The following is a 22,763-nucleotide window of genomic DNA, read 5'->3' on the forward strand; positions in this document are numbered from 1 at the left end:
TGCCTGGGCCCAAGCTCTGGAATTCCCTCCCTAAACCTCTTCACCTCTCTCCTCAAAACCGGCCTCCTGTCCTAATATCTCCTTCTGTGGCTCGGAGTCAGATTCTGTCTGATATTCGCTCCTGTGAAACATCTCGGGAGGTTTTACTCGTTTAAAGGCGCTCGAGAAATACAAGTAGTTGTTGGCCGAACTCCGCCTTCGCTAACCCCTCATCCCGCCCTCACTGTGACCCCCTCACTGACCCCGCCCTTCCCTTGTGATTAGACATTTTCCCCGCTCTCTCACACCGGGCTCGGGGGGGGCGGTTGAAATCCTGGCCCCTCCCCTCGTCCCGCCTCAGACAGCGCCTGCGCACCGCGCCCTCCACCCTTTTAAACACGCGGCTGCCGCTCTCACCCCGCGCCGCCCTTTGAAGGGAGGAGGCCCCGCCCCGCAGCCGTTCACCGCCTCCCGGCCGCCATCTTTCCCCGGCTCCTTCACCAAGATGGCGGCGGATCACGTGGCAACCGTTGATTGGCAGGAGAAGCGGGGACTGGGGTAGGCGGGGCTTGGGGCGTCACAGGGCTTCGAGTGGGCGGGGCCTTTAGCGTCACCGGGACTGGAGTGGGCGGGGCCTTACACGTCACAGTGACTGGAGTGGGCGGGGCCTGGAGCGTTACAGGGCCTGGGCCCCAGACTGGGAGGCTGGGCCTTCCTCCTCCCAAACACTGGGCAATGTTTGCCCCCCACATTGGTACACTTACATAGAAATGCTGCAATCTGCTGCATCTTAGAACATTTTCACAGTGCATGTTTTTTAATCGACATTTTTGAACCAATTTATATGTGATGTTGGTCATCAGGGACACTGGGACCGGTCACCATCACGGCAGCGGGATAAGATTTAATATGAGATTCCTTGCCCGAAATTTTAAAAATTACTAGGATGTCATCTGTGGCCCTTTCCGAACGGCTCTGCCACTGGTTGCCATTCAGGAACCAGCATTAGATCCCCAACTCCATCTTGATCGCTGCTCCCTCCACCACCGTGGCTGCAGGGTGTACTATCCACAGGATGCACTGCAGCAACTCGCCAAGGCTTCTTTCACAGCACCTCCCAAACCCGCGAACTCCCCCACCAAGAAGGACAGGACCAGCAGGTGAATGGGAACACCATCACCTCCGAGTTCCCCTCCCAATCACGCACCATCCCGACTTGGACATACATCGCCGTTCCTTCACCGTCGCTGGGTAAAAATCCTGGAACTCCCGACCTAACCGTAATGTGGGAGCACCTTTACCACACGGACTGCAGTGGTTCAAGAAGGCAGCTCACCACCACATTCTCAATGGCAACTAGCAATGGGCAATAAATGCCAGCCTTGCCGGCGTCGCTCACATCCCGAGAATGAATTTTTAAATGTACACCCGCTTCTGATAATGATCACCTGTGAGTCAACCTCCTTCCTTCTATGGTTCACAATGACACGCTTCGAATAAACACGAGACACTTGGTGATGGAGGATACGGAACAGATATTTCATATACAGCACAGGTGATCTTTCTATACTATGGTTAATGGACCCACTGCCTATGTTTATTACACTAGACACTAAAGTTATACTTTAATCACTCATGGTTAATGTCGTTCCCGTCACTTATTTCCTTGCACAAGCATTTCTCGTAGATAATACTCAAAGCACAAGATAAGCCAGGCTTTTATCTGTCTATCTTGGAAAGCCGGCTGTTCCAAGATACAGGGAAGTTTGATTATTAACCCTTAACTCTCCAGGATGTCCAACATACAATTCGCCAGGATGTCCGCCCGCTTCCTGCAGGTGTACTTTCTCCGGGCCGCAGTAAAGGTGGAACTGGTGGGATTTCTGGCAGGGGAGGGGTGGAGATGTCATTCCGCTAGTCTTTGAGGGACATCACCGTGGAAGGGCTCTCAGCCCAAATGCCAGCCCTCACACAGACTTACATCCTCAATCCACACCCCCAGGCCCAAGAATGTTGGTGCCTTTGTGTTTTATATGTTTGACATTCAAAGAAATAAAGATTTGCCAGACAGGTTTGCCTGATGACAGTGCCCCTTTAAGAGGACAGATTGTGAAGTGAGTTTCACAATAAACTGGGAGATATGAAACTGAAAGTAAAGTGAGCGACAGAATCAGGAGCAGCAACTGAGATGGCCGTCAGTAAACAGGTCTTCACCCTGACCGAGGATTTAATCTGCTCCGTCTGCCTGTCTCTGTTTGTGGAGCCGGTGCGACTGAACTGTGATCACAACTTCTGTAAATCCTGTATCCAGAAGTGTTGGGAAAACCAGGAGCAGTCCGCGTGCTGCCCGGAATGTCGGGCGGTTCTTCCCGAAAGAAGCTACACCAGTAATAGGGTGTTGGCCAATCTCTCCGAGAAAGCTCGGCAGCTGGAGCTGAACCTGAAGCTGGAGAAGGGCCGGTCTCACTGTGAGGAACACGAGGAGAAGCTAAACCGGGACACGGAGAAGGGCCGGTCTCACTGTGAGGAACATGAGGAGAAGCTGAACCGGAACACGGAGAAGGGCCAGTCCCACTGTGAGGAACACGAGGAGAAGCTGATGCTGTTCTGTGAGGAGGATGAGACTCTGATCTGTGCCAGTTGTGTAGATTCTCCCGCACATTCAAACCACAGGTTCCTGCCGGTCCGGGATGCAGTGAGCCGGTACAAGGTAAGGAGACAGGGGAGGGGATGTTCCTCAACTCTCACCCTGGAGGCTGTGGTGTGGAGTGTGGGATAGAGGGAGTGGAGAGCTGGGAATCAGTTTCATTACAGTATTTAAAATAACTACAGGGCAAGAGATTCATTACAACATTTACATGAAATAACTACAGGGAAAGAGATTAATTACAATATTTACATTAAATATTAATAGGGAATCAGTTTCATTACAATTTTGGTATATATAACTGTGGGAATCATATTCCTGGCAGGTGCTCACACCATTCACGGTATTCCCAGTGTCCTCTCACCCTATAGGAGCCAAACATTTTCCTCCCAGCCTCAGGAATCTCAGGGATTTGGACTGTAGCTCACTCTCTCTTTTACACACACACCCTCGCTGTTTAAAAAAAAAATACTCAATATAAACTTCATAAGAACATAAGGAATAGGAGCAGGAGTAGGCCATTTGGCCCTTCGAGCCTGCTCTGCCATTCAATAAGATCATGGCTGAACTTCTACCTCATCTCCACTTTCCTGCACTATCCCCATATCCCTTGATTCCCTTAATATCCAAAAATCTATCGATCTCTGTCTTGAATATATTCCATGACTGAGCCTCCACAGCCCTCTGGGGTAGAGAATTGCAAAGATTCACCACCCTTTGAGTGAAGAAATTTCTCCTCATCTCAGTCCTAAATGGCCAATCCCTTATTCTGAGACTGTGACCCCTGGTTGTAGACTCCCCAGCCAGGGGAAACATCCTCCTTGCATCTACCCTGTCAAGCCCTGTAAGAATTTTGTATGTTTCAGTAAGATCACCTCTCATTCTTCTAAACTCTAGAGGTTATAGGCCCAGTCCACTCCATCTCTCCTCATAGGACAATCCCCCCATCCCAGGAACCAGTCTGGTGAACCTTCGTTGCACTCCCTCTATGGCAAGTATATCCTTCGTTAGGTAAGGAGACCAAAACTGCACACCATACTCCAGGTGTGGTCTCACCAGGGCCCTATATAATTGCAGTAAGACGTCTTTACTCTTATACTCAAATCCTCTTGTAATAAAGGCCAACATACCATTTGCTTTCCTAATTGCTTGCTGTATCTGCATGTTAACTTTCAGTGATTCATGTACAAGGACACCCAGGTCCCTCTGAACACCAACATTTCCCAATCTCTCCCCACTTAAAAATACTCTGCTTTTCTATTTTTCCTACCAAAGTGGATAACTTCACATTTCTCCACATTATATTCCATTTGCCATGTTCTTGCCCACTAACATAACCTGTCTATATCCCCATGAAGCCTCCTTGCATCCTCCTCACAACTTACATTCCCACCCAGCTTTGTATCATCAGCAAACTTGGATATATTACATATGGTCCCCTCATCCAAATCATTTATGTAAATTGTGAATAGCTGAGGCCCTTGCACTGATCCTTGCGGTACCCCACTAGTTACAGCCTGCCTACCTGAAAATGACCCATTTATTCCTACTCTGTTTTCTGTCTATTAACCAATCCCATGAGGCCTAATTTTGTTTCATAACCTCTTGTGTGGCACCTTATCGAATGGCTTCTGAAAATCCAAATACACCACATCCGCTGGTTTCCCTTTACCTATTCTGCTAGTTACAACATCAAAAAACTCCACCAGATTTGTCAAATACAATTTCCCTTTCATAAATCTGTGTTGACTCTGCCCAATTCTATTATTATTCTCTAAGTGCCCTGTTACCACATCCTTAATAATAGATTCTAGCATTTTCCCTATTACTGATGTCAGGCTAACTGGTCTGTAGTTTCCTGTTTTCCCTCTCCCTCCTTTCTTAATTAGTTGGGTTACATTTGCTACCTTCCAATCCGTGGGAATCATTCCAGAATTATGGAATTTTAGAAAATGACAACCAATGCATCCATTATCTCTGTAGCCACCTCTTTCAAAATCCTAGGATGTTGACCATCAGGTCCAGGGGATTTATCAGCTTTCAGTCCCATTAATTGCTCCAGCACTTTTTTTACTAATACTAATTTCTTTCAGTTCTCGCTAGAGCTTTGGTTCTCCACTATTTCCAGGAAGTTTTTTGCATCGTCTTCCATGAAGACAGACACAAAGTATTTGTTTATTTCGCTGCCATTTTCTTATTCCCCATTATAATTTCTCCTGTCTCCGCCTGTAAGGGACCCACATTTATTTTCGCAAAACTTTTCCTTTTTACATACCTGCAAAAGCTTTTACACTGTTTTTATGTCTCTCGCTAGTTTACTCCCATATTCTATTTTCCCTTTCTTCATCAATATCTTGGTCCTTCTTTGAAGAATTCTAAAATCCTCCCAATCCTCAGGCTTGCTACTCTTTTTGGCAACATTATAAGCCTCTTCTGGGGAGTCCAGAAGCAGGGGTCACAGTTTAAGGATAAGGGGTAAGCCATTTAGGACAGAGATGAGGAGGAATTTCTTCACCCAGAGGTGGTGAACCTGTGGAATTCTCTACCAAAGAAGGCAGTAGAGGCCAATTCGTTAAATATATTCAAGAAGGAGTTGGATATATTTCTTAAGGCTAAAGGGATCAAGGGGTATGGGGAAAAGGCAGGGACAGGGTACTGAATTTGGATGATCAGCCATGATCTCGTTGAATGGCGGAGCAAGCTCGAGGGGCCGAATGGCCTACTCCTGCTCCTATCTTCTATGTTTCTTCCTTTGATCTAATACTACCTTTAACTTGTCTTGTTAGCCACGGTTGGACCACTTTTCCTGTGGGGTTTTTGTGCCTTAAAGGAAGGTATATTTGTTGTAAATTATGTATTAATTCGTTAAATGCTAGCCATTGCTTGTCTACCATCATCATTTTCAATGTAGGTTCCCAACTGCCATAGCCAACTCGCCCCTCATACCTACGTAGTTTGCTTTGTTTAGATTTAAGGCCCTAGTTTCGGATTTAACTGAATCACTTTCAAACTCAATATTAATTTCTATCATATTATGGTCACTCTTCCCTAAAGGTCCCTTTACGACAAGATTACTAATTAACTCTTTCTCATTGCACAATACTAGGTCTAAAATAGACTGTGCCCTAGTTGGTTCCTCAAAACACTGATCTAGAAAACTATCTTGCATACATTCCATGAATTCGTCCTCCACACTATTACTGCAAGTTTGGTTTGCCCAGTCTGTATGTAGATTAAAGTCCCCTACGATCACTGTATTACCCGTGTTACATGCGCCTCTAATTTCCTGATTTATTATTCGTTCATGGGATCTGGGCATTGCTGGCAAGACCAGCATTTATTGCCCATCACTAATTGCGAAGGTGGTGGTGAATCACCACCTTGAACCACTGATTTATACACTGCCCTACATTACAACTACTGTTTGGGGGCCTATAAACAACTCCCACCAATGTTTTCTGCCCCTTGCTGTTTCTTAGCTCCACCCAAACTGATTCTACTTCTTGATTGTCAGAGCTAAGATCCTTTTTCTCTACTTCTTTATCCCATCCTTCATTATCAGGGCTGCCCCTCCTCCTTTTCCATTTTGCCTATCTCTTCTAAAAGTGAGGTGTCCTGGACTATTTAATTCCCAAACCTTGGCCAATTTGCAACCATGTCTCCATTATGGCGATTAGATCAAACCTGTTCATTTCTATCTGCGCTATTAATTCATCTATTTTGTTGCGAATGCCTCGCACATTTAGATATAGTGCCTTTAGCTTTGACTTATTTCTATTTTTCTCTGATGCCACCTTAGTCACTGAGGCCTTATTACCTTTGTTACTCTCTCTGTCCCTTCCTGACCAACTCTGCTTATTTTTACCCAAAACTCTACTCTGCTCTAGAGCCTTGACATTTCTCTCGCTGCTTTTACATTTACTCTTTCCTGAATCCTCCCATTCCCCCCGCCCCCCACCCCTTCATTAATTGAAAGCCCTAGTCTACTGCCCTTGTTATTCAGTTCGCCAGGACACTGGTCCCAGCCTGGTTTAAGTGGAGCCTGTCCCAATGGAACAGCTCCCTCTTTCCCCAATATTGGTGCCAGTGTCCCATCAACTGAAACCCCTTCCTCCCACACCACTCTTTGAGCCACGCATTTAAACCTCTGATCTGTTTGTCCCTATGCCAATTTGCGCTTGGCTCAGGTAACAATCCAGAGATTATTACCTTTGAGGTTCTGCGTTTTAATTTGGATCCTAGCTCCTCAAACTCCCTCAGCAGAACCTCATTCCTAGTTCTACCTATGTCGGGGTTCCTACATGGACCACAACAACTGGATCCTCCCCCTCCCACTCCAAGTTCTTCTCCAGCCATGAGGAGATGTCTTTCACCCTGGCACCGGGTAGGCAACACAACCTTCGGATCTCTCGGTCACGGCTGCAGAGAACAGTATCGATCCCCCTGACTATACTGTCCCCTAGCACAACTACACTCTGTTTCACTCCCCCCACTTGATGGCCTCTTGCACCATGGTGCCATGGTGAGCTTGCTCATCCATCTTGCAGGCTTTTCCCTCATCTACACAGGCAGCAAGAACCTCATACCTGTTGGACAAGGGCAAAGGCTGAGGCTCCTCCAGCACTGCACCTGGGGTCCCCTTATCTGCCTGAGTTGCAGTCACACCGTCCTGTCCCTGACCACTAACCAGACCTGTACCACTACCTAACCTAAGGGGGTGTGACTGCCCCTGAATCAAAGTGTCCAGGTAACTCTCCCAATCCCTGATTTCCTGCAATGTCTGCACCTCAGACTCCAGCTCAAAAACTCTGAGCTGAAGTTCCATAAGATGCAGACACTCACTGTAAACCTAGTTGTCCGGGATCACAATGCTCTCCACAAACCACCACATGCTGCAGTTGCGGCACACCGCCTGCACTGCCATCCCTATATCACCTTGTTTTATTTAATTAAATTTGTATTTAGGTAACTTAGTTTGCAGTGTATTTTCTTGACTACTTACTTGATCTAGATTAAGTTAAGGGTACTGAAATTAAATATCTACCTGTATCACAAAGCACTACAAGTAGTGTAGGCAAAAAGCAGCAACTCCTTCCCCCTCTTCTCCGAATTACCACTCTTTCTAAATTCCCAAATAAAACACTGTTCAAATCCACTCAGTTTAATCCCGCTCTGTGCAGACTTTAATACAGCTTCCGAAATTTCTCCTCTTGCTGTTCTTTAATTCATTTGGAAACACAGCTGAGCAGAAACTGTTCGAAGCTGCAGAAAAATATTCCATCCATTGACCTGACTGAGCGGTATTGATGCTCGCTGTAAACTGGGTTCACTGCGATTGCGCAGACCGCACGATCTGCATTCAGCGAACAGAATCAAAGCTCCCGGCAGAAATATAAACTCCAAGCTCAGGCTTTTGGGAGAGGCTGTGAGGCCTTCAAATAAAAACTGTAATGAATTAATTTAAAGATTAAAATTAAAGAAGTCAATGGATACATTTAATTATGTTATTGTGATTTTTTTTTAAAATTTGTTGTAAACTTAATTTTGGAAATTAGAAATTTCAGTTACCGATGGGAAAATGGCAGTTAAACATTTTTTCAGAAAGCATTTTGAGTGAATTGTGGTGAATAAGATCACCAGCACCATGTGGGGCTTTAACATGACGCCGTGCCAGGCCACTGTTTAGATTAACATTGGAAGTCCTACTAAAGTGCCACTAGATGGAATGTTCAGAGTCGGGGCAGTAAGTGTGGTCATTTTAAACATTGGAATTCCCACAGGAATTGTTTCTCTGAGTTTTCAATGGACTGTATGACCCACATAAGTAATTTAATACACAATATAAACACTAGTGTCTGGTTAAAAGCCTGAACAGCTGTCGCCACAGTTTGGGAATAAACAGCAGACATTGCAATGGGTTATGGTGAGATCTGATTCCATTTTTAGGACCAGCTGAAATTGACCTTGGATTCCATGGAGGATGAAAAGAAAAGTAAAAGTGAATTAAAACGGCAGCAGGAGGGGAAGATTTCAGAACTGGGTGTGAGTATTTCTGCTGTTACCTTTAAACACTGCCACCCTTTAACAACCCGCTGCTTAAATGATCTCTCTCATCATCTTAGCAACTCACAGGATCCCTGGAGCAAGACATCTCCACACAATTTGCCAAAATCCATCAATATCTTGAAGACAAAGAGAAACATTTAATCGACAAGCTGAAGAGACAAAAGGAGGAAGATCTGCGACCAATGGAGAAGAACTTGGAAAGTATTGAAGAAGAACTGACTTCACTTGAGGAGAACATACTGAACCTTTGTGTAGACATCGAGCAGCAAGACAGTATCTCTTTTCTCAAGGTGACCCTTTATAACCCGATCCCCAAGCTGTTGGTGTAAGTGTAAACAGCACTTTATAATAGGGCTCAAACCCCATCACAACAATGCACAATGTGCGGTATAACTGAGGATAAACAGGTATCAGTCAGGATTGAGCTCTGAGTGTCGAGCCGACTGTCAGGACCTCACACTGGCTGCAGTGTAACTGGAACCAGAGTGAAGGCAACTTATTAAACCTCTTACAAAAGTAAAATACTGCGGATGCTGGAAATCTGAAGGCTGTAAAGTGCCTAATCGAAAGATGAATTGCTGTTCCTTGAGCTTTCGATTAGGCACTTTACAGCCATCTGGACTCAACATAGAGTTCAACAATTTCAGACCATAACCTCTGCCCCTATTCTTTTTTTCCATTTTATTTATTTATTTATTTATATATATTTTTTCTCTCTCCCACATGGCAGCTGTCTTTCATTCTGTGCCATTTACACTTCATCTAGAGCCATCTTTTGTTTCTTAACTTGTCTCATTACCATCTCCTTTTGCCTTGCACCATCTCTTAATGTCTCTTCATCTCTCCTGCCTTCCATGTAGAGCCATCTTTTGTTTCTTAATTTGTCGCATTACCACCTCCTTGTGCCTCGCACCATCTCTTAATTTCTCAATCTCTCCTGCCTTCCATCCTATCGCAGACCTTCCCTTTTGTTCTTTCCTCCCCTCCCCCCTTTCCTTGCCCTTGCACTTGCTTAAAAACCTGTTCGATCTCCAACTTTTTCCAGTTCTGACGAAGGGTCATCGACCTGAAACGTTAACTCTGTTTCTCTCTCCACAGATGCTGCCTGACCTGCTGAGTATTTCCAGGATTTTCTGTTTTATTAAACCTCTTGCTGGTCCCCTTCATGTTGTCAATGTTAGTAAAGAGCTGAGAGGGCAGACCACTCTTCACAGATATTAAGCACTTCACAATAACACTGAGAACTCAACCAATATCTTAAAATAGTGGTCCATAGTCCTCACCTTCCTCCAGCTTGACAGCGGTGTGCAGTAGGCAGTATAACTCAGAGTTGTGTTTACAGATGTTACCAGGGTTACACACCATTGCTGCTGGAAATCCCTCTGTGTTTCCCGGGACCTGGTTCTGAGATCCTGACTGAGGGAGAGATACTGATCTTGTCCTTGTCCTGTCACTCTTACCCTTTCACTGTTATTACAAGCCGAGCAGTGCATACAAACATCGAGCAATATATCATCAATCGACTCACAATCCAAATACCTCCTATAGGTTACAGATGTTTCTTTGTTCAGGTTAAAGCTGGTCGCGTCTCAGTTCTCTCCCCTTCTCGCCTATCCTTAAATTAGTGACGTCGTGTTTCAGTCCCATGGGTGCTAGCCCTGAGACACTGACATGTTGGGGTTGAGTCCCGTGGGTGCTGGTCCTGAGAGCAGTGACATGTTGGGGTTCAGTCCCATGGCTGCTAGCCCTGAGAGCAGCCCCATGGGTACTGGCCCTGAGAGCATGACATGTTGGTGTTCAGTCCCATGGGTGTTGGCAGTGAGTGCAGTGATATGTTGGGGCTGTGTCCCATGGGTACTGACCCTGAGAGCAGTGACATGTTGGGGTTCAGTCCCATGGGTTCTCGCCATGAGAGCAGTGACATGTTGGGGTTCAGTCCCATGGGTGCTGGCCCTGAGAGCAGTGACATGTTGGGGTTCAGTCCCATGGGTGCTAGCACTGAGAGCAATGATATGTTAGGGTTCAGTCCCATGGGTGCTGTCCCTGAGAACAGTGACATGTTTGGGTTCAGTCCCATGGGTTCTCGCCCTGAGAGCAGTGACATGGGGTGCAGTCCCATGGGTGCTAGCCGTGAGAGCATTGACATGTTGGGGTTCAGTCCCATGTGTGCTGGCCCTGAGAGCAGTGACATGTTGGGGTTCAGTCCCATGGGTTCTCGCCCTGAGAGCAGTGACATGTTGGGGTTCAGTCTCATGGGTGCTGGCCGTGAGAGCATTGACATGTTGGGGTTCAGTCCCATGGGTGCTGGCCCTGAGAGCAGTGACATGTTGGGGTTCAGTCCCTTCGGTGCTAGCCGTGAGAGCAGTGACATGTTGGGGTTCAGTCCCATGGGTGCTGGCCCTGAGAGCAGTGACATGTTGGGGTTCAGTCCCTTCGGTGCTAGCCGTGAGAGCAGTGACATGTTGGGGTTCAGTCCCATGGGTGCTACCCATTTTATTACCCAAACAGTGATTAATAGGAGGCTATTTGACACTGTGGGCATCACACTGATCCTAATCCTGCTCTCATCTGATGTGTAGACAGGTGCGTGTTGCCCCAGAGCTGCCTGGAAGTGTCCAGGAGCTGGTACATAGCTTGTTGTCTCCCTTTCGAGGGGATGCTGAGGTTAGTTGTAGCACCACTTTCCTCAGCTCAGGGCCACACAGACCAGAGACAAGCTCTGACTTACTGGGAAAATAGAGACCAGAAATAAAAGGAACTGATCAGTGAACCTTCAAAGTCTTCAGCAGCAGAGGGAACCCTGTCGAGTGTATTCCGGGGGTAACTGACGTGGTTTCACATCACTGGAGCCCATCAGTGAAAATTCCACCCAGATCCCTTCACATTTTACTAGAACCATTGATTATACATCATTGTGTTTGACAAATCTCTTAGAGATTTTTGAGGTTGTAACTTGCAGGGTAGATAAGGGGGAACCAGTGGATGTGGTGTATTTGGATTTTCAGAAGGCATTCGATAAGGTGCCACACAAGAGGTTATTAAAACAAAATCAGGGCTCATGGGATTGGGGCTAATATATTAGCACAGATTGAGGATTGGTTAACGGACAGAAAACAGAGTAGGAATAAACGGGACATTTTCGGGTTGGCAGGCTGTAACTAGTGTGGTATCACAAGGGTCAGTGCTGGGGCCTCAGCTATTCACAATCTATATCAATGACTTAAATGAGGGGACTGAGTGTAATGTATCCAAGTTTGCTGATGTTACAAAACTGGGTGGGAATGTAAGCTGTGAGGAGGAAGCAAATATCCAAAGGGATATAGACAGGTTAAGTGAGTGGGCAAAAACATGGCAGATGGCGTATAATGTGGAGAAGTATGAAGTTATCCACTTTGGTAGGAAAAATTGAAAATAATATTTTTTATATAATGAGAGATTGGGAAATGTTGGTATTCAGAGGGACCTGGATGTCCTTGTACTCAAATCATCGTAAGTTAAGATGCAGATACAACAAGCAATTAGGAAAGCAAATGGTATGTTACATAAGAACATAAGAAGCAGGAGTAGGCCATACGGCCCCTCGGGCCTGCTCCGCCATTCAATAGGATCATGGCTGATCTGAACTTAGACACACGTCCACTTCCCTGCCCTCTCCCCGTAACCCCTTATTCCCTTATCAGCTAGGAAACTGTCTATCTCCGTTTTAAATTTATTTAATGTCGCAGCTTCCACAACTCTCTGAGTTAGTAAATTCCATAGATTTACTACCCTCTGAGTGAAGAAGTTTCTCCTCATCTCAGTTTTGAAAGGGCAGCCCCTTATTCTAAGATTATGCCCCCTAGTTCCAGTCTCACCCATCAGTGGAAACATCCTCACTGCAGCCACCCGATCAAGCCCCCTCACAATCATATATGTTTTGATAAGATCGCCTCTCATTCTTCTGAATTCCAATGAGTAGAGGCCCAACCTACTCAACCTTTCCTCATAAGTCTACTCCCTCATCTCCGGAATCAACCGAGTGAACCTTCTCTGAACCGCCTCGAGAGCAAGTATATCTTTCTTAAATATGGAAACCAAAACTGTACACAGTATTCCAGGTGTGGCCTCACCAGTACCCTGTATAACTGCAGCAAGACTTCCCTGCTTTTATACTCCATCCCCCTTGCAATAAAAGCCAAGATTCCATTGGCCTTCCTGATCACCTGCTGTACCTGCATACTAACCTTCTGTGTTTCATGCACCAGGACCCCCAGATCCCTTTGTACGGTAATACTTTGCAGTTTCTCTCCATTTAGATAATAACTTGCTCTTTGATTTTTTTCTGCCAAAGTGCATAACCTCACACTTTCCAACATTATATTCCATCTGCCAAATTTTTGCCCACTCACTTAGCCTGTCTATGTCCTTTTGCAGGTTTTTTATGTCCTCACTCACTGCTTTCCCTCCCATCTTAGTATCGTTGGCAAACTTGGATATGTTGCACTCGGTCCCTTCCTCCAAATCGTTAATATAGATTGTAAAGAGTTGGGGTCCCAGCACCGACCCCTGCGGAACACCACTAGTTACTGATTGCCAACCAGAGAATGAACCATTTATCCCAACTCTTTGTTTTCTGTTAGATAGCCAATCCTCCACCCATGCCAGTACATTGCCCCCAATCCCGTGATTTTTTATCTTGTGCAGTAATCTTTTGTGTGGCACCTTGTCAAATGCCTTTTGGAAGTCCAAATACACCACATCCACTGGTTCTCCTTTATCCACCCTGTTTGTTACGTCCTCAAAGAATTCGAGCAAATTTGTCAAACACGACTTCCCCTTCATAAAACCATGCTGACTGTCCGATTAAATTATGCCTATCCAAATGTCCTGTTACTGCTTCCTTAATAATGGACTCCAACATTTTACCAACCACAGATGTTAGGCTAACTGGTCTATAGTTTCCAGCCTTTTGTCTGCCTCCCTTTTTAAATAAGGGCATTACATTAGCAGTTTTCCAATCTGCTGGGACCTTTCCTGGATCCAGGGAGCTTTGGAAAATTACCACCAATGCATCCACAATCCCTACTGCTACTTCTCTCAAGACCCTAGGATGTAAGCCATCAGGTCCAGGGGATTTATCTACCTTTAGTCCCATTATCTTACCGAGTACCACCTCCTTAGTGATTTTAATCGTGTTTAGCTCCTCTTCCCCCCCCCCCCCCCCCCCATAGCTCCCTGTTTGTCCAGTGTTGGGATATTTTTAGTGTCCTCTACTGTAAAGACTGATACAAAATATTTGTTCAGCGTTTCTGCCATCTCCATGTTCCCCACTACTAATTTCCTGTCTCGTCCTCTAAGGGACCAACATTCACTTTAGCCACCCTTTTTCTTTTTATATAACTAGAAACTCTTGCTATCTGTTTTTATATTTTTTGCTAGTTTACTTTCATAATCTATCTTCCTTTTCTTAATTAATCTTTTAGTTATTCTTTGCTGGCTTTTAAATGCTTCCCAATCTTCTATCCTCCCACTAGATTTGGCACTTTATATGCCCTTGTTTTCAGTCGGACACTATCCTTTATTACTTTACTTAGCCACGGATGGATGTCTTTTCTTTTACGCCCCTTTTTCCTCACTGGAATATATTTTTCTTAAGTTGTGAAATATCTCCTTGAATGTACACCACTGCTCATGTACCATCTTACACTTTAATCTATTTTCCCAGTCCACTTTAGTAAACTCTGCTCTCATACCTTCATAGTCTCCTTTATTTAAGCTTAGTATGCTGGTTTGAGATCCAACTCTCTCACCCTCCAACTGAATTTGGAATTCATCCATGTTATGGTCACTCATTCCAAGAGGATCCTTTACTAGGACATGTTTTATTAATCCTGTCTCATTACACAGGACCAGATCTAAGATTGCCTGCCCCCTGGTTGGCTCAGTTACATACTGCTCAAGGAACCCATCCCTAATGCACTCTATGAACTATGTTGGCCTTTATTACAAAGCGATTGGAGTATAAGAGTAAAGACGTCTTACTACACTTATATAGGGCCTGGGCGAGACCACACCTGGAGTATTGTGTACAGTTTTGATCTACTTATCTAAGGGAGGATATACTTGCATTAGAAGGAGTGCAACGAAGGTTCACCAGACTGGTTCCTGGGATGGGGGGATTGTTCTATGAGGAGCGAGTGAGTAGACGATGCCTATATTCTCTAGAGTTTAGAAGAATGAGAAGTGACCTCAATGAAACATATGAAATACTTAAGGGGAGTAACAGGGTAAATGCAGGGATGATGTTTCCCCTGGCTGGGGAGTCTAGAACTAGGGGTCACAGTCTCAAAACAAGGGGATGGCCAATTAGGACTGAGATGAGGAAAAATTTCTTCACTCAGAGGGTGGTGAATCGTTGGAATTCACTACCCCCGAAAGTCATTCAGTATATTCAAGACAGAGATTGATAGATTTTTGTATACTAAGGGAATCAAGGGATATGGGGATAGTGCAGGAAAGTGGAGATGAGGTAGAAGATAAGCCATGATTTTGTTGAATGGCAGAGCAGGGTCGAATGGTCTACTCCTGCTCCTATTTCTTATGTTCTTATTAAAAAGTACAATCTATAGAAGAGCGTATATTTATTAAAATGTTTCTGATTCTCTGTCCTGCAGGAACTGAAAAGATTGAGAGAAAGGTGAGTATCCAATCCAAACCCCCACACAGCCTGACACTGTGATCACAGTTTGTATCCTGCAGTGAGTGACTGAATCAATCCCATTCAAACAGGTACCTGGACAAAGGTGAGGAAGGTGAAGGTGCAGAGAGAGGTGAAGATGAAAAGATCCTGGTGCCTGCAAGTCTGAAATACACAGTGTTTCCAGGCCCGTTACTCTACAAAGTGTGGAAGGAAATGAAACAGATCATCTCTCCAGGTAAGAAACTCCACAGCTTTGTGCCCACTTTCTGTAGTGTCCTGCTCTCTTCCCCCTCTCCTGAAGGTGCTGCCTGTTGCTGGGTACAGATCACTGGGGCAGCAGCTCTGGGGCCTCACTCAAGGAGCCATTCTTTATGTTGAGCGATCCAAGCATGAAGGCATCAGAGCATCATCTTATTTGACATCCGGACACTCGCACTTTCCAGTAGGACTCACTGGACAGTAATCAGACTGGGACCCCTGGCTGATTGTGTTCCTCTCTGACCCAGGACGCACTAGACAGTGATCACACTGGGACCCTGTACTATCTGTTCACTGTACATACTGGAGTCTGGGAATATATCTAACTGTACACTGTACCCAGTCTGTAATATCTGTTCACTGTACATACTGCAGTCTGGGAATATATCTAACTGTACACTGTACCCAGTCTGTAATATCTGTTCACTGTACATACTGGAGTCTGGGAATATATCTAACTGTACACTGTACCCAGTCTGTAATATCTGTTCACTGTACATACTGGAGTCTGGGAATATATCTAACTGTACACTGTACCCAGCCTGTAATATCTGTTCACTGTACACACTGGAGTCTGGGAATATATCTAACTGTACACTGTACCCAGTCTGTAATATCTGTTCACCGTACACACTGGAGTCTGGGAATATATCTAACTGTACCCAGTCTGTAATATCTGTTCACTGTACATACTGGAGTACTAGGAATATATCTAACTGTACCGAGTCTGCAGTATTTACTGATACAGAAATTGTGGACGGGTGCTGAGTCCAGTTATAGGAAGAAAGACTTGCATTCATATAGCACCTTTCACGACCACCGGACATCCCACAGCAATTTACATCCAATGAAGTACTTTTGAAGTGTAGTCCCTGTTGTAATGTAGGAAAGGCAGCAGCCAGTTTACGCACAGCAAGCTCCCACAAACAGCAATGTGAAACTTTCTGGTATCCGGCACGGACGGGACCGACGTGGTGCCGGTTCAGCAACAATTCCGGATAACCGAACGCTATAGTGAAAGATACGGACCTTAGAGCTCCGTATGAAGCAACAAACCAGCTTCAGAAGAACGTCCACAAGTTGCAAGTGTCTCTGTAGCTTAGCAACAGCTGCAGCCAAACCCTTGCCTTCCTCAATTTGTTGCTGTGCAAGTAATATAAGTTATAAAAGTTAGCTGAAACCGACTCCTGAATTTTGCCGGTTAACCGACATTTCCAGTTAATCAAAAGTTTCCTGTAATATGATTTTGTTATATTGATTGAGGGATAAATATTGGTCAGGACACCGGGGATAGCTCCCCTGCTCTTCTTAGAAATACTGCCATGGGATCTTTTATGTCCACCTTAGCGAGCAGACGGGGCCTCGGTTTAACATCTCATCTGAAAGATGGCATCTCTGACAGTGCAGCACTCCCTCAGCACTGCACTGCACTGGAGTGTCAGCCTGGCTTTTTGTGCTCAAGTCACTGGAGTGGGACTTGAACCCACAACCTTCTGACTCAGAGGCGTGGCTGCTACCCAGTGAGCCACTAGCTGACGCAGACATCCGATATTAACCTGTGTCCTTCCACCTTCCTCTGTCTAAAATATTTATCGTGATTTCATTTTTATTTCCCCAGTCCCAGCCTCATTGACCCTGGACCCAAACACAGCGCACTGTTGGCTCAAATTGTCTGAGGACCGGACCAGTGTGAGACTCGGTGACAGAGGATTACTGCTTCCTGATAACCCGGAGAGATTCAATAGTGCTGGTGGTGTCCTGGGGTCACAGGGATTCACATCAGGGAAACACTACTGGGAGGTGGAGATCGGGGACAAGACTGAGTGGACATTGGGTGTGGCCAGAGAGTCAGCCAATAGGAAGGGAAAGTTAACACTGCGGCCTAAACATGGATACTGGGCTGTGCGGCTGAGAAATGGGAATGAATATAGAGCTGTTGAAATCCCATTTGTCCCACTGACCCCGGGTGTGAAGCCCAGGACGATCGGAGTTTACCTGGACTATGAGGGAGGACAGGTGAGCTTTTACAATGCTGATGATATGTCCAATCTCTACACTTTCATTGACACATTCACTGAGAAACTCTTCCCTTATTTGAATCCTGGATTGTACGATGAGGGTAAAAATGCTGCTCCTCTTAAACTGCTTCAGTTCAAACCGTAGGTTCCTAAACTGCTGTCAGAGTGCAGAGAGAATGTCCCCACTGCTGAGCAAATATTGCACATCTTACACAGTAACTTCGAGACACAGCAGAAAACAGCACTGGGAAAGGGGCTTAGCAATAAATAGTGGGGTTAGAGTGTTGGGCTGGTGAATTGTATATCTAACTGTACCCAGTCTGTAATATCTGTTCACTGTACACACTGGAGTCTATGAATGCTGGTTTGAAACATGCATTAAGCTGCCTTTTCCCCATTAAAACCATTACTCTCTCGCACCCTGATCGTTCCCACTGGTACAACCCTCATCTTCACTCCCTCAATTTCAAGGGAAGTACACTAGAACGTCTATGGCGAGCATCCATCACCAGATTTGGCTGGACCACTTAAAGCACAATTAGAGTCACAGAGTTATACAGCACAGAAAGAGGCCCATTGGCCTATCGTGTCCATGCCGGCCATCAAGCCCTGTCTATTCTAATCCCATTTTCCAGCACTTGGTCCGTAGCCTTGTATGCTATGGCGTTTCAAGTACTCGTCTAAATGCTTCTTGAATGTTGTGAGGGTTCCTGCCTCTACCACCCTTTTAGGCAGTGAGTTCCAAATTCCAACCACCCTCTGGGTGAAAAAGTATTTCCTCAAATCCCCTCTAAACCTCCTGCCCCTTACCTTGAAACTGTGCCCCCTGGTTATTGATCCCGCTACTAAGTGGAAAAGTTCCTTTCCATCTACCCTATCTATGCCTCTCATAATTTTGTACACCTCAATCAGGTCCCCCCTCAGCCTTCTCTGCTCTAAGGGAAACAACCCCAGCCTGTCCAGTCTCTCTTCATAGCTGAAGCGCTCTAGCCCAGGTAACAACCTGGTGAATCTCCTCTGCACCCTCTCCAATGCAATCACATCATTCCTATAGTGTGGTGACCAGAACTGCACACAGTTGTCCAGCTGTGGCCTAACTAGTGTTTTGTGCAGCTCCATCATAACCTCCCTGCTCTTATATTCTATATCTCGGCTAATGAAGGCAAGTATCCCATATGCCTTCTTAACCACCTTATCTACCTGTCCTGCTTCCTTTAGGGATCTATGTACATGCACACCAAGGTTCCTCTGTCCTTCCTAGAGTCCTACCATTCATTGTGTATTCCATTGCCTTGTTAGTCCTCCCAAAATGCATCACCTCACACTTTTCAGGGTTAAATTCCATTTGCCACTGTTCTGTCCATCTGACCAACAAGTCTATATCGTGCTGTAGCCTGAGGCTTCCCTCCTCGCTATTTACCACTCCACCAATTTTCGTGTCATCTGCGAACTTACTGATCATACCTCCTGCATTCATATCTAAATCATTAATGTACACTACAAACAGCAAAGGACCCAGCACACCACTGGACATAGGCTTCCAGTCACAAAAACAACTTTCGACCATCACCCTCTGCCTCCTGCCACTAAGCCAGTTTTGGATTCAATGTGCCAAATTGCCCAGGATCCTCTGGGCTCTTACCTTCTTGACCTGTCTCCCATGCGGGACTTTGTCAAAAGCCTTACCGAAGTCAATGTAGACTACATCAACTACACTACCCTTATCCACACACCTAGTCACCCCCTCGAAAAATTCAATCAAATTGGTTAGACATGATCTCCCCCTGACGAAGCCATGCTGACTATCCTTGATTAATCCTTGCCTCTCCAAGTGGAGACTAATTCTGTCCCTCAGAATTTTTTCCAATAATTTCCCTACCACTGACGTTCGGCTCGATGGCCTGTAATTCCCTGGTTTATCCCTACTACCCTTCTTGAATAATGGTACTATGTTAGCTGTCCTCCAGTCCTCTGGCACATCCCCTGTGGCCAGAGAGGTTCTGAAAATTTGTGTCAGAGCCCCTGCAATCTCCTACCTTGCCTCACACCGCAGTATGGAATGCATCTCGTCTGAGCCTGGGGATTTTTTCACTTTTAAGCCCGCTAAAATTGCTAGTATCTCCTCCCTCAATGCTAATTTCTTCAAGTATATCACAATCCCCCTGCCTGTTTTATATGTCTACATCGTCCTTCTCCATAGTGAACACAGATGCAAATTATTCATTTAAAACCTCACCTACATCTTCCGGCTCTATACACAGATTGCCACTTTGGTCTCTAATGGGCCTTACTCTTTTCCCTGGTTATCCTCTTTCCCTTAATATAGTTATAAAACACCTTGGGATTTTCCTTTATTTTGCCCACCAGTGTTTTTGCATGCCCCGTCTTCGCTCTCCTAATTTCTTTTTTAAGTACCCCCCTGCACTTTCTATACTCCTCTAGGGCTTCCACTATTTTTAGTCCTGGTATCTGCCAAAAGCCTCCCTTTTTTTCTTAATCCATTCTTGTATATCCCTCGACATCCTGGGTTCCCTGGGCTTGTTGGTCCCACCCTTATCCTTTATGGGAACATGTTGGCGTTGTACTCTCTCTATTTCCTTTCTGAAAGACTCCCACTGCTCTGATGTGGATTTTCCTACAAGTAGCTGATCCTAGTCCACTTTGGCCAGATCCTGCCTTACCATATTAACATCGGCCTTCCCCCAATTTAGAACCTTCATTTCTGGCCCTTCTTTGTCCTTTTCCATGACTACCTTAAATCTCACGGAATTATGGTCACTGTCACCAAAATGCTCTCCTAGTGACACTTCTACCACTTGCCCGGCTACATTCCCTAGAATTAGGTCCAGTACCACCCCCTCTCGTGTAGGACTTTCTACATGCTGGCTCAAAAAGCTCTCCTGGATGCAGTTTAAGAATTACGCACCCTCTAAGCCTTTCACACTTTGACTATTCCAGTTAATATTGGGGAAGTTGAAATCCCCTACTATTATTACACTATTATTTCTACACATCTCTCTGAGATTTGCCGCCGTATCTGTTCCTCTATCTCCCCCTGACTGTTTGCTGGGAGTGTACTATAGGCCCCCAAAGTCCTTGCCCCCTTTTTGTTTTTAAGTTTCACCCATAAGGCCTCATTAGAGGAACCTGCTAAGATATCATCCCTCCTTACAGCAGCAATTGACTCCGTGATTAATATTGCGACACCCCCTCTTTTACACCCCCCTCTGTCTTGTCTGAAGATTCTATACTCCGGAATATTGAGCTGCCAGTCCTGCTCCTCCCTCAACCTCTCTGTGATAGCAACAATATCATACTCCCATGTGTTCATCAACACCTTCAATTCATCTGCCTTACTCGCAAGACTCCTTGCATTAAAATAAATGCCATCCAGCCTTGCCATACTCCTTTGTGCCATTACATATTTGCTCAGCCTTCCAGACTGACTTGTTTTTTCCTCTATATTTGGCTGTGCATCACCCCCAACTCTAGCTCCACTCCGTATCCCATCCCCCTGCCAAGTTAGTTTAAACGCCCCCCCCCTCCCCCCCCCCCCCAACAGTACTAACAAACCTCCCCGCAAGGATCTTGGTCCTGTTCCGGTTCAGGTGCAACCTGTCGGACTTATACAGGTCCCACATCCCCAGAAGCAGACCCAGTGACCCAGGAAACTAAAGCCCTCCCTCCTGCAACAACTCTTTAGCCACGCATTCATCTGCTCTATCCTCCTATTCCTATACTCACTAGCACATGGCACCGGTAGTAATCCAGAGATTGCAACCTTTGAGGTCCTGCTTTTTAATCTGCTACCTAGCTCCCTAAATTCTTGTTGCAGGACCTCATCCCTCTTTGTACCTATGTCATTGGTACCAATGTGAACCACGACCTCTGACTGTTCACCCTCCCCCTTCAGAATGCCCTGCATCCATTCAGTGACATCCTTGACCCTGGCACCAGAGAGGCAACATACCATCCTGGAGTCACGTCTGCGGCCACAGAAACGTCTATCTGTTCTCCTTACGATAGAATCCCCTAGCACTATCCTCTCCCACTCTTTTTTCCTCCCCTCCTGTGCAGCTGAGCCACTTGTAGTGCCACTAACTTGGCTCTTGCTGCATTCCTCTGAGAAACCATCTCCCCCATCAGTATCCAAAATGGAAAATCTGTTGGAGAGGGGGATGGACCCAGGGGATTCCTGCACTACCTTCCTAGTTCTTTTACTCTGTCTGGCGGTCACCCATTCCCTGTCTGCCTGTGCACTCTTTACCTGCGGTGTGACCACCTCATTAATCATGCTATCTGTTATGAATCTTATGATCCATGAAGAAAGACTCATGAAATAACACTGGACGGCCAGCTGGTGGCGCCGTCCAAGGAGTATAAATACTCGGGCGTGGGCCCAGCTTGCCCAGGACATTTTGTAAACAGGAACTAGTGAAAGATAACTGGACCTCCATGTTTTGAAACAAGTTGATTAAAGCCTTGCTTTATACTCAAACCAAGTGCGTAGTGAGTTTTATTACGTCAATTTAATCAACTTGATATCAACTCCACGCTCTGGGTGAATTTGGGAACAGCCAGCTACGACTCAAACCGTAGAAGGGAACTCAGATGAAGTAATCGATCCATCATGGAGAAACTACTCAGACCCACCCGTCTCGACCTGGACCTGAATTCACTTATAGTTGCTAAGGTATGGAAACACTGGTATCGTACCTTAAGCAACTTCCTTGAGGAGTTTAGTGAGAATGTTCCTAATAAGTTACGAATGCTTGCTAATTATATATCCCCTAATGTGTTTGTCTATATCGAAGACTAGTGTAGACTATGACGCCGCTATCCAAATACTACAGCAACTATATGTCAAGTCCCCAAACAAAATTTTTGCTCGGCATCTACTGGCCACAACTCGACAACAACCCAAGGAATCACTTGATGAATTCCATCAGAAACTTCACAGGCTCAGCGAGGATTGTAATCTTAAAGCTGTCACAGCTGAGCAGTACAAGGAGGAGTTAATTAGTGATTCCTTTATTAATGGGATTGCGTCTCCCTTCATACGTCAGCGTCTGTTGGAGAATAAAACTGTCAAGTTACAGGCTGCCTGTTGTGTATG

At 45.6% G+C, this 22,763-nt stretch overlaps 1 protein-coding gene across 1 annotated transcript; it reads left to right on the top strand.

Moving 5' to 3' along the window:
- The first annotated feature begins 2,128 nt into the window (after positions 1-2,128).
- LOC147095637 (zinc-binding protein A33-like) lies at positions 2,129-22,145 on the top strand. Its single transcript, XM_085974713.1, has 6 exons — positions 2,129-2,689; positions 8,573-8,668; positions 8,749-8,982; positions 15,346-15,368; positions 15,461-15,606; positions 17,248-22,145. Exons 1-6 carry the CDS (start codon positions 2,168-2,170, stop codon positions 17,790-17,792), a joined length of 1,566 nt encoding a protein of 521 aa, XP_085830839.1. The 5' UTR covers positions 2,129-2,167; the 3' UTR covers positions 17,793-22,145.
- Positions 22,146-22,763: the final 618 nt, after the last annotated feature.

The sequence above is a fragment of the Somniosus microcephalus genome, unplaced genomic scaffold (genome assembly GCF_052327205.1).
Source record: "Somniosus microcephalus isolate GS21.2 unplaced genomic scaffold, FLI_Smic_1.0 unresolved_chr1, whole genome shotgun sequence".
Classification (NCBI taxonomy): Eukaryota; Metazoa; Chordata; class Chondrichthyes; order Squaliformes; family Somniosidae; genus Somniosus; species Somniosus microcephalus.